This window comes from Pinus tabuliformis, chromosome 2_1 (assembly GCF_031772625.1).
Source record: "Pinus tabuliformis cultivar Carrire ecotype Pingquan chromosome 2_1, CPIR1, whole genome shotgun sequence".
Taxonomy (NCBI): Eukaryota; Viridiplantae; Streptophyta; class Pinopsida; order Pinales; family Pinaceae; genus Pinus; species Pinus tabuliformis.
The window spans coordinates 508095164-508107842 of NC_142299.1; the positions used below are offsets into that span (position 1 = coordinate 508095164).

The 12679-nt window shown below is 32.3% G+C and overlaps 1 protein-coding gene across 1 annotated transcript; it reads right to left on the reverse strand.

Moving 5' to 3' along the window:
• Positions 1-9714: 9714 nt before the first annotated feature.
• On the reverse strand, positions 9715-11832 carry LOC149201188 (jasmonate-induced oxygenase 2-like). The gene is made up of 3 exons (XM_089399685.1): positions 11223-11832; positions 10791-11121; positions 9715-10516 (listed from the first exon to the last, which is right to left on the reverse strand). Exons 1-3 carry the CDS (start codon positions 11759-11761, stop codon positions 10247-10249), a joined length of 1140 nt encoding a protein of 379 aa, XP_089255811.1. The 5' UTR covers positions 11762-11832; the 3' UTR covers positions 9715-10246.
• Positions 11833-12679: the final 847 nt, after the last annotated feature.

The following is a 12679-nucleotide window of genomic DNA, read 5'->3' on the forward strand; positions in this document are numbered from 1 at the left end:
GAGATAAATACTAACAATGGGAAGGATGAAGAATTTCTAGTAAATTGAGAATCAAAATTTCCACTTAGTCCTAATCCTAAGGACTATGAGAGCAGCACTAGCGAAGGGTATGTTGAAGAATTTCCAATAAATAGAGAGTCATTTTTTCTCTTAGTCCTAATCATAAGGATTATGAAAACACCATTGATTAAGGGGAGGATGGATAATTTCTAGTAAATAGAGAGTCACATTTTCTAGTTAGTCATAATCCTAAGGATTATGAAAGCACCACTGAAGAAAGGGAGGATGAATAATTTTCTGCAAATGATAATTTTACTATGAATAGTGAGTCAAATCTTCGAGTTAAACATAATCCTAGGGATTATGAAAGCATCACTAACGAAGGGGAGGATGAAGAATTTATTCCAAATGATAATTTTAGAGGCACAAATATGAATAATGCATTTTCTCTAAGTCAAGATTTCAAAGGCACTCATGGTGATGATGAATTTCCTCCAAGTAAGGATATCAAAAGCACATATGAATTTCCTCCAAGTATGAATATGGTGAAGCTTTGAGTCAATATTTCAAAACACATGTGATGGTAGTGAAGAATTTATTGCAGGTGAGGATGGTAATAAATATTTCCCAAACAATGATGGTGATGAATTTCCTAACTATGTTTAGAATGGTCATAGTGAGGATAATATTCCTCCCAATGATGATGAAAATTCTTATAAAGAGGATGATTAAATGATGGAGAAGTTGTGAGAAAATATTGTATCTAGGAGTAGGAGTAGACCTCTTCATATCAATCCAATATATTCTAGTTATACAAGGGGTAGGGCACACTATCTCATGAAGAGTTCTATCAGTGATCTAATTACAAGTGAATATTGTTAAAATAATTGTTTGAAACATATAGATTTCAAGTTTGCATTGGAGAAAAGGAAGAGATATTTTTCAATGAATAAAAACATGATTATCATATCTATATTGGCAGGTTATGATTGTCACATTGGGACTTTAGCTCTCTATAGAAAGGCTTCCAAAATGTTTCATTCAATTGGTATTTTTCGTGTGTCAAGAATCTAAGGAAAAATAGAAAAAGGTCCCACATTTTATTTAGTAGTACATCATAGACAAGAGTTTGGACCATCAGAAAATATTGCAATGTCATGAATGTAAGACTTCTTTTCAAAGCATGGAGAGTTTGTGCCAAATAAAGAAATTACATATTCTAGATAATCTCTCAAGACGAGAAATCTACAACTTATACAAAGAATATGAAAAAGGTGTTGAAAGAGATGGTAATTTGATTACATATCAATATTTTGTGAAGATATAAAGGAAAGAATTCAACAAATATGTATTCCTAAGAAGACAAAGATGAGGGGTTGCAGTACATGTGATTTTATTAATTAAAAAAAGGATAGATGTCAAGGGACAAAGAGAGGTATGCATTCATAACATTATTTTTAAAAATTGTATAGTTATCAACTATAGAAATGTATATATTACTAGGTTTGTTTTATGTTATGTGCAGATTCCATTGTTAAAGCACATCAAGAGCATTGTAATAAGTAAACAAGTGAAAGGAAAATGTTTTATAGGCATCAAAATAAGTGTTATGATAATCCAACTAACTATTTGGGTTGGATAATTGCTGGTATGGACCAAAAGAAAATTCTTCTACCACATTTTGTCTGCACACCAAAAAATTTATAGGAGGAAAATTTTACTCAGTTTCACTTGGTTGGTCGTATGGTCTTTAATGGGAAAACATTCCCAAGGCTTTAGTTCACAACTCCAAATATTCATAATGATGAAAATATGACCATAACTGTAATTCATGAAGGACTTTTTCATTGGTCGAGTAAACTTCCTGGAGTTTTGTATCTGTAATTAGACAACACTTGTCGTGAAAACACAAATCAAATTGTTTTTGGATATCTAAAAGTGCTTGTTGAATTGAGAAATTTTTAAAAGGTAAAGGTTGGTTTCCTTCTTGTTGAGCACACACAAGACCATATTGATCAGATGTTCAGTCATTTTTAAGTAACATTGAAGAGGAAGGATGTTGGGAGCATTCCATCATTAATTGAATGTACTAAGAAATCATACATTCCAAAGCCTATTTTTCATGTGTTGGGAAAAATTATTGACATGTGAAGGTTTATTCAGGGATCGCATGATGAGGACAAATGTATTAAAAAATTTAATGACATTAACTTCCAACATCAATTTTGTATCAAAAAAATTGATGGGAAAACACTTATATGGGGCAAGAAGTATTCAACTACTGCAAAATGGGGGTTGTCATTAGGTTTGGCATTTTTGAAGTTCATGCTAGATCCTCCAATATTTGCATCAATTATATTTTTATTACATTATTTTGTTGAAAGCCACAATGCACAAAGTTATAAGAGAGATATAAATTACTCTAAATTCTTGAAAAAAATATATATATATATATATATGTTAGATATACATATGAGTAGTCTGATGTTGTTGACTATGTCTTTTGGGAGTCTTTTTCAATAATCAAAATGATATCATTTCAAGATCATGAAATGAAGATATATTTTTTAAGGCCGCATTTATTTAGCCACAAAACGTCTCAAATGAACATGTGGAAATAAAAATTTTTGAACACCAAAAATATCAAGGTATTATTAATTCTTCATAGGTAAAGGAAAGAGAAATGTATATTGGTTATAGAAGATCACGTGCCCAACGTGAAGCCATGGAATACCTTTACACAGGTTTTGTATAGGATGTTAAAAGGAGGGTTGCACGATCGTAGTGTTAGAAGATGGAGATCTACATGGCTATCCATTTTTGGTTTCCAAGGTTATAAAGGTCATTAAAGAAAATAAAGATGTTATAGGTGTTGAAGTACATTGGTATGCCGCAAACACACACCCATTCAATGGTGTGTACAAGCCAAAGGTAGTAGTTCATAAACAAAATGGAAGAAAGAGAAAAAGAAATGGTAAAAATATAAATCGTTGCCACACAAACCTCTTAAAATTGCAGGATATTGACATACTTGTTTATGAATTCAATTTAACAAAGAGATAAATTCTTCGCTTCAGGACCATATACATTGTGAAGATGTTGCTACTAAAAAAAACAATGTTAGCATGAGTGTCTGTTGAACTCAGTCCTAGATCTAGAAAACTCTTGAAACTTGAAATAGTGGGCATGCATGTTGACTCGGATGGGGCAGTAGTTGATGAAAGAGAATAATGTGGGTCACATCTTCATCCACATCCGGTCATTCATCTGAAGATGTTGTAGATTCAGATGGTTTGCTAGAACATATGAGTGCTTTTGAATAACTATCTAAGACATTTTCTGTAAATGATGTTTGCATGATAACTTGAAATAAATATTATAACTTCCAAATGATGTTACATGAAATTATGAGTAATTTATATGGTTATTGCATTATATGTTTTAATTATAATGAATTTATTTGTTTAGATATCCACAATGCAACAATAACTTAGAGAAATCATGTATTCTTCATTCAATGTACAAGTATCCATATTTTGATTAAAAGTAAACAAAAATATTAGAAATTGATGTTGATATTTAAAATTATGCATTGATATTGCCATCATATTATTTATTGTTATCATTTGATATACCATAGTTTAAAAAAATAGTTAGCTTTTAATGCCTCTAGATAATTCATTTTCTCTTGCAATGGGATAAGTTGTCTTAGCCTAAGATTTGAAAAGAGCTATACTTTTAGCTTTTAAAATAAAAAATTCAAGTGTTTACTTTTAAAGTTCTTTTAGGTCATATAATTTTTTGAAATATGACATATGGTTAAAATATATTGATTTTTTTTTTTTTTTAATTTTATGATTGAAAATTTGTCAAACTTTTAAAGTTTTTTTGAGTTATGATACTTTATTTTAATGTTAGAGTTGAAAACAATTAAATTTTAGGGTTTTTTTTGAGACATGAACATTTTTCATTTTCGTTGTAATTTTTTTTTTCACTAAACAAAAATTGTTTTTACTACCATTTATTTTAAAAAATTGAAAATTTACGCGACATATATACACACTTTCTATTCCCCGTTATTTTCATATTTTAAAAGTTTTTTAACTAGACTTTTAGACTTTTTGTTTTGAATTTGAGGTTTCCATTTTCATATTTTAAAAGTTTTTTAACTAGACTTTTAGACTTTTTGTTTTGAATTTGAGGGTTGTTTTGAATTTGAGGTTCCCATTTGATAATTTACATTGTTTCATGTTTTACCTAATTTACATTGTTTCATGTCTTATCCAGTGTACCATAATTTCCAAAGAACCTTTCTTCAATTACCTGACTTGTACAAAAATTGTTATTCCTGTGTATTACATATTCACGTGTTTGGTAAAACAGGCGAAAACATTCCTACGGGTATTGTGTGTAGCAAACAGTGTGCCTACACATAAGTTATAATTAGTTAAAAATACGCACAACAGAGTTCACAATTATTTGAAAATAACTCACAGTTGATGATCCATGCAAAACTACAGCTTTAGTAAAAGATTTACTTTGCAACATGGGATGGAAAATCATGTTGAGAGTGGTGTGATTTAGAGTTATTGATTTAATGGGGCTATTTCTATTTCTATTTTTATTTTTATTTTTATTTCTAGAGGGGTTTTTAGAAATATTTTAAAATTTAATGTAAAAGAAAACCAGACTTAACAATCTTCTTACTCAAATTTTAAAATATTCACAAAATCCAATTAAGTTCATCTTCCATTCATTCATAGACAAGCCAGTGAAATTGATAAAAAGGGATAATGCATCTAAACCGATTGTATTGCATTGAATAACCTGTTCACAACCACAAAGGAAATCAATCCTAAGACAAGGAAATAACAGAAGAGCAAATGAAATCGAACGGAAGAGATATTAAGATCGAACAGCAAATGAAATCGTAAAGATCGAAGTTGGTACATTGAACTTCTAGCATATCACGCTTCCCGGGTCTGCATCTGTTTAAAGGATCTAACAGAATTTAGATAACACTTTTGTTTCGTAACAGCCGTTTTTGTAAACATTCTGCATTCATTAATTGTCATATATTTAAGCAATGGATGGTTGCTGTCGTTGATCAGCTCCTTTTTCTCGACGAGGATTGCAGAAACTAGCTATGGATATTCTCTCTCCTTTCGTTTGTGCAACGCTTTTGTAGACCACATTTGTAAATAGCTTCAACGCCAACAAGATGGCTACATGAGTTACCATCACACCCTATGGAACAATACAACCCCCCACATATATATATATATACCAACACAAATCCCCCATATATATATATATATATATATATTTTTCCGAAGGTGGTAAAACCTATCAACTCAGGTGTCAAACCAACAGTGAGGACAGCCATCTCTGGCTGCTATCCGCGAATGCTGGGTTTGACTCATCACTGTTAAATAGGAAAACCACGCCACCTGGCATAACCCTGCTGGTGGTCCGTAATCGGGAGCAGGCTCTCACTCCTGCCAGATGCCTCTGGGTCTTGGGCCGTTAACCTGTTTCCTTACGTCCGAGGAAGACGAGCTCTTAGCCAAGCAAAAGCAGTTTTACGGCATACTCCAAACCCCCCATATATATATTAACACACTGGGTTTTGTCTTAATGTTTTTCTTTTTTTTATATTTACCCATTAAAAGATTTCATTCTCCTTTAAATTTAGAAGTTTCGAATTAAGTTATGGACTATTCAATAATATAAGTTAGTTATTTATATCAACATACCTTATCTGATAAGGAAATTCAAATCTTTAATATGAAATTAACAGGTTCATTATGTAATAATATATATCAATAAACTTATGTTATTTATTTAATATAAAAATTGACATATTTTATTCATTTTATAGTTAAAAAAAACTAATATACATATTTTCTTAATTAAAATTATATTAATTAAAATTTTATATATATATATATATATATATATATATATATATATATATATATAGATATATATATATTTTAATTATAACGAATAATTTTTTTTTATTTAATAAATATTTTATTTACATTTTTCAAGTATAGAATAAATTATCCATTTTATTTATATTATAATATATTAAATTGTAAAATGTACTTTTCAATCTAATTACTCTATCACAATATTATAATATTTTAACATTATTCCATATTTTATTTCTTCCCTTTGTTAATTTTAATTATAATATTTTATAGTTATAATTAAATAATTAAAATATTTTTTTCCTGCTCTATGTTAATTTTAATTATAATATTTTATAATTATAATTAAATAATTAAAATATTTTTTTCCTCCTCCCTCCATCGCATAAAATTTTAAAATATCGGTCTTAAACATGACCCGCACCGCACTTTGAAGATTCCAAACATTGGAATAAATAACTGTCAAAACATTGGCACAAATATTTTTTTTAAGTGACAGATTCCAAAAAATTCTTGTAAATAACTTAAAATATCCATCGCATAAAATTTTAAAACATTGGTCTTAAACATGACCCGCACCGCACTTTGAAGACTCCAAACATTGGAATAAATAACTGTCAAAACATTGGCACAAATATTTTTTTAAGTGATAGATTCCAAAAAATTCTTGTAAATAACTTAAAATAAAATAATCTTCAATTTTAATATTAGTATTATTATATAGTTCGCTATTATTTCGTAACTACCATAATAATTTAATTAAATTATTAATTAAGTTAGTTTAGCTCCATCAAAATTATTAATCTACCGAGGTTGAAAAGGAGCAAATTTCTTGAGATACAAAAAGATTTTATTATTTTGACAATTGATAGATCCTAGATAAGATGGATCTAGGCTGTTTTAATTATCCCTTTAAATAGGCTATATTCTAAATCAATACCATGGGTCAATACATTGTGTTCTCATAAATGTGGAGCTCAAAAACCTCTAATAACTTCACCAAGTCAAATTTATCTTAACTACCCATCTAAATTTTTAATAGAAAAAGATAATAAAATAAATTTTATATTTGTATATATAGATTTTTTTAACACAATTAAATATTTACAAAACATTTCATTACATTACTACGTAAAAAAATTACATTACTACACTAACCTAGATCCATCTTAACCGCGGATAGCACCGAGAGGGATCAATTCTCTTGAGGTGAAAACCTCTTTTTTGAGTGAAAAACTTGAGGAAAGGTTTGAACATAGAGAGAATTCATCCTCTTGCGCTTGATAGACCCGGGGTTAAGGTTGATCTAGGCTACTTGTATAATACTATATAATATTTATATTTTTATCTATGTCTCTCTTCATTATTCCTTCTCTCTTTCTCATCCCCCAAACATACACAATCTCTCTCCATATCTATCTATCTCTCTCTCCCTCCCTCTTATTTTCCCCCTATCTCTCTTTCCCTTCTCTCTCTCTCTCTCTCTCTCTCTCTCTCTTCCTTCCTACTCTCCTCTCTTCCCTCCTGCTCTCCTCTCTCCCTCACTCTCTCTCCATATCTCCCTTGTCACTCCCTCTCTATCTCTCCCTTATCACTCCCTCTCTCTCTCCACCTCTCTCGCTATATGTCTTTCTTCTTCATTCCCTCTCTCTCCCCATCCAACTCCATCTCCCTCTCTCTCCCCCCTTCTCTCTTGATCCCTATCTCTCTTCCTTCCTCTCTCACCCTTTCTCTCCCACCTCTTTCTCTCTCTCTCTCTCTCTCTCTCTCTCTCTCTCTCTTACTATCTCCCTCTCTCTCTTCTTGCCTCTCTCGCATTCATCCGTGTCTCCATCTCTCTCTATTCACCTTTCCTCCCTATATCTTTTCACTCCTCTTCTCTCTCTTCCTTCCTCGCCTCTCTCCCTCACTCTCTCTCCATCTATCCCTTGTCACTTCCTCTCCCTCTCCAACCCTATCTTTCTATGTCGCGGTTTTTCCATCCCTCTCTCTCACCCTCCAAATCAATCTCTCTCTCTCCCTCTCTCCTTCTCTCTCTCCCCTCCGTTGTCTCTTCCTTTATCTCTCTCCCTCTCTCTCCTCCCATCACACACACACACTCTCTCTCTCTCTCTCCAACCTCCAACTCTGTCACTATCTCCATCCCTTTCCACTCCCCCTCTCTTTGCTTGCTCTGATGACTTGCATCCTTAGTTAAGATGGATGTATGTTGGGTCTTTATAATATTATTTCTATTATATAAATTTCACATCTTTATCTATAAAAGTATTCTCATTTTAATTTTATTAAAACATTGATTTAATTTCTATTGGAATATTTTTAGTAGTCATGAGGATAACGAGTTTATATATATCTCAAAAGTAATTATAACCTTTTTCCTTTTACGTTTAATTAAAAAGATGGTATAGAATTGATTAAAATAATTTTTTTATAAAATAATTTGATTGTGAAAGAAGTTATGGTTTTTGGGCATGTGGTATTAATAAGCTATGGTATTGGCACGTGGTATTGTAACATAGCCTATTCACAAGTTCATAATATCAATGACAAAGTGGGGGTGAATATATTTGGTTAAATATCTTGTTATATTGTTATAAAATATTTTGACTTTGAATTAAATTATGATTTTTGGGCATGTGGTATTGATAAGCAATGGTGTTGGGCCATGGTATTACGGAAAAGCCTATTTATAGGTTAATAACATCCACAATAAAGTGGGGGTTAATATCCATGGTTAAGAATCTTGTCATATTGTTATCAAATATTTTTAGTGTGAAATGAGCTATGTCTTTTGGGCATGTGGTATTAATAAGCCATGGTATTGATCCATGGTATTGTAAAAAAGTCTCTTTATAAGTTAATAGCATCCACAATAAACTGAGAGTGAATATGCATACTTAAGAATTTTTTCATATTGATATAAAATATTTTGATTGTGAAATAAATTAAGATTTTTGAACTAGTGATATTAATAAACTATAGTATTGATACGTAGTATTGTAAAAAATCCTATTCACATTAAATTAATAAAAAAACAGAAATATAACGAAATAAAATTTAATTTTTTCTCCTCTTAACCAATTATCTCTTCTTTTTTGACTTCTAGAGAAACCGTAAATTGCTATGCTATACTGCCAACTCTCAGTGCCCCTTCTGCAATGAATATTCTAGAATAAATGGGCAGATGTCACAGAAGCGATGTCGTCAGATGAAATAACATTTCTACCTTGTCCATTATCGATTCCTTCATTGTATTTGGTGAAACAGGTGATGAAATAACATTTCTACCCTGTCGATTACCGATTTCTTCATTGTGTTTGGTGAAACAGGTGAAAACATTGTTAAGGGTTGTGTGTTTTACAAAAGCATATGCTTACACATAATTTATCAACAAACACGAAATAGAATACATATAATTATTTCAAAATAATGCCAACAAAATTTATTGTTATATGGAAATAACACGTCCGGTTGAAAGTTTTGTGACTTTTAGTTAATGACTTTTAGCTGATTTAAGTTGTAGATTTTAGTAATATTTTCAAATTTAATAGACTGGAGCCAGATAAAACTATCTAGCCTCTCAAATTCTAATATTCCCAAAATCTTGAATCCAGTTAAATTCAAGGTAGGTGAATAGACAAGCAAAATCTTACTTTTAAACATCCAGGTTTGAGAATAAAAGGTTATGCATTTAAAATGGTAATATTACATTGAGTAAACAAGGTCATCTGGTAGACTGTTCACAACCACAAGGATGTGAGTCAATGATCAAGTGGGGAGTTTGGGCTTCTTGTCCAATCCCAAACAGGATTCTTGTTTTCCATTCTCAAATAAGACTATGTCTACAGAAGAGTTACTCCAAACAAAATTTATTTACAAAATTTCTTCAAATGAAAATAAAAATAGTTTACAACCACACACAAAAAAAAATTGCTAAGACTGTGGAGGTTTGCCTTTACACCAAAATCCGCAGGTGTTGGTAAATATTACAAGCCAGTAACTAGGATCCCCAGGGTGGAAATTACGGATTCTATAGAGGTGCAGTGATTCTTCCAACACCCCCCTCAAATGCAACTTGGGGGAATCGAATCACCTGGGTCCAAGCTCTGATACCATGTGGAGGTTTGCCGTTACACCAAAACCCGCAGGTGTTGGTAAACATTACAAGCCAGTAACTAGGATCCCCAGGATGGAAATTACGAATTCTTCCGCACCAAAAACAAAGAAATAGCAGAAGATATAAGACCACATCACTCTTATAGCATATGAAATCGTAATGATTGAAGCTGGTAGAATGAACTTGAAGCATATCAAACCTCCCGGGTCTGAATCTGTTTATCGGTGGTAATAGAATTTAGATACGACTTTCCTTTTATACCAGCCGTTCTTATAAACATCCTGTATTCATTAAATGTCATAGATTTGTACAATGGAGGGTTGCGGTCGTTGATCAGCTCCTCTATAGGTCCGACTCTTTTTTCTCCATAAGGGTTGCAAAAACTAGCGATGGATATTCTTTCTCTTCTTTCGTTGACAACAGCTCTGTGTTCAACGCTCTTGTACAATCCGTTTGTAAATATCTGCAACGCCAACAACATAGATGAATGAGCGCTATAAACAAGCTTGTGTAGAACACTGCGACAACTGATGGATTCGGTCTTATGAAACAACTGATATAAACTATCAGACGTAGTGTGCACTTCAAGGTTTCAAAGGTAAACTTTTCAATACTTGACAAGTACGGATCAGCGTTCAGCGTGTAGTCATATTATATTCATTGCAACGATGTAATCACTAATAGAAAACTAAAGTTTCATACAATTAGAACTAGTATTTTTCTCACTTTATGCTGACCTGCATTTGGTCGCCTAAATTTACAACAAAAGCTTCGGGGATTGGCTTCACAGAAACCCAGGTGTCGCCTTTTCTTACTTGAAGTCCTGGAATATTTTCTTGAAGTAAAAGGGTTACGCCTCCAGGATCGGAGTGAGATGACAAACCCAAAGTGAGATCTGGCTCTGGACATGCGGGATAATAATTGATTCGAATACACAGGCCCATTTCATTCTCGCCCTTAAATGCTTCCTTAAGATAGTCCGGATGAAGACCGAGGTTGACAGAAAATACTGACAGTAACTTCAGGCAAAGATCTACAAGTTCTTTGCAGTATTCTTTCATATGTATCCTGCATCAACGTTTCCATGATATACCAAAAAAAAATATTGTGAAGAAAACATGATATTTTGTTGTTAAGTATTATAGACTGTGCTTTATAATTATCATTACCTGTAGGTCACGGGTTTGGAAGGCCATTTACTTTCATTTCTGATACTGGGTGGCAGGAAATGGTGAAAGTAATAATCTCCCCAATCAAGAACAGCTCCTTTCTGCACTCCAATTCGACTTCCATATCCTTCATATGTAATAGGATCGTTAGCATACTTCTGCTTCTCCTCTAATGGCAGGCTAAAAAATTGTCTACTAACGTCCAATGCAGTCGTGAGAAGTTTAGAGTCTATTCCATGGTTAATCACTTGGAAGAATCCCCACTCTCTGCATGCATCTGAGATTTCCTCCATCGTTCTGCAGCGACGCTCATCGTTCAACCCAAACATATCGATAACTGGAACCTTCTCGTGAATTGAGATATTGCCAGCCTGGGGCCGCTCAGGTTCGGGTTTTATATAATTGCTGGGTAACATTTTAATCCCACTTTCAGCAATACTCTGAACTCTCTGAGTTGGCTCATGCCATTTCATCTCCTCTTTTGCAGCTGCGGACGATGAAGCATTTTCCAACTCTGTATATCTACCATCTAAATCCATAAGCAATGTACAAAATATATAATACAAAGTTAATATTTCCTTAAGGCTTTAGAGCCCTATCTGGTCAAAATGGAGAATTCACCATAATATAGAGGCACCCTGGGCCACTAACCATTATTGCTTTAATTAAATTCAAATGTTCGAGCTTCCAGATCTTCATGAGTCTTATCACTGTGTACAACGTGACAAATAGGTAATGCGTTATATCCCTGCTTACTTTATTAAAGGAAAGGTCAGTCATGTCATTCATTTCCCATTTTCCCTAAGTAGCTAGTTGGGGGGACAAAAAGGAACGTGCGCTTTGTTAAATATGGCGCATTTTGGGAACTTAGCTTTAATGTGTGGGATAGGTGACCGTTAGATTCCCTATTCTCTATTGCTTCCGTGAACAAAATCTATAAAGGTCATAATCACTGAGGAATCTGTGGTGGAGGACACGTGGCATAATATGATGACGGTCAGGAAAACGATCAGAATTTCTATGATATCAAAACAGGTGCGTCTTTCTTTTCGATATTAAAGGCAACAGTATAGCCACCTCGTGCTATAATTGTTATTATTAATATATTTCTATCTATATACAGAATAAGAATGCCCCATAATTTAAAAATATTATAAAAGGTGGGAAAAAGATAAATCACGGAATTACACCGATTGGTGGAGATTACTTATTAAACTGTTAATATTTACATGGTTTTTTGAGAATGAGAAATTATATTTTTTGCATATGAGAAATCACATTCTCCACATGCTACAAGTATTTCATAAAAATGAAGGAGATGATACTTTACTATTACTATGCATTTCATTATTGTTTTCTTGAAAATTATATATGATTTTAGTTTGCATTTCATTATTGTGTTTTTGAAAATTATATATGATTTTAGCTGGTTTGTTTTTATTATATATAGTATTTTT

Coding starts and splice junctions, on each gene's coding strand:
- LOC149201188 (XM_089399685.1), bottom strand. CDS start 11,761: ATGGATTTAGATGGTAGATATACAGAGTTGGAAAATGCTTCATCGTCC. Junction 11,122..11,222: donor TCCAAACCCGTGACCTACAG/GTAATGATAATT, acceptor ACGTTGATGCAG/GATACATATGAAAGAATACT. Junction 10,517..10,790: donor ATTTAGGCGACCAAATGCAG/GTCAGCATAAAG, acceptor TTGGCGTTGCAG/ATATTTACAAACGGATTGTA.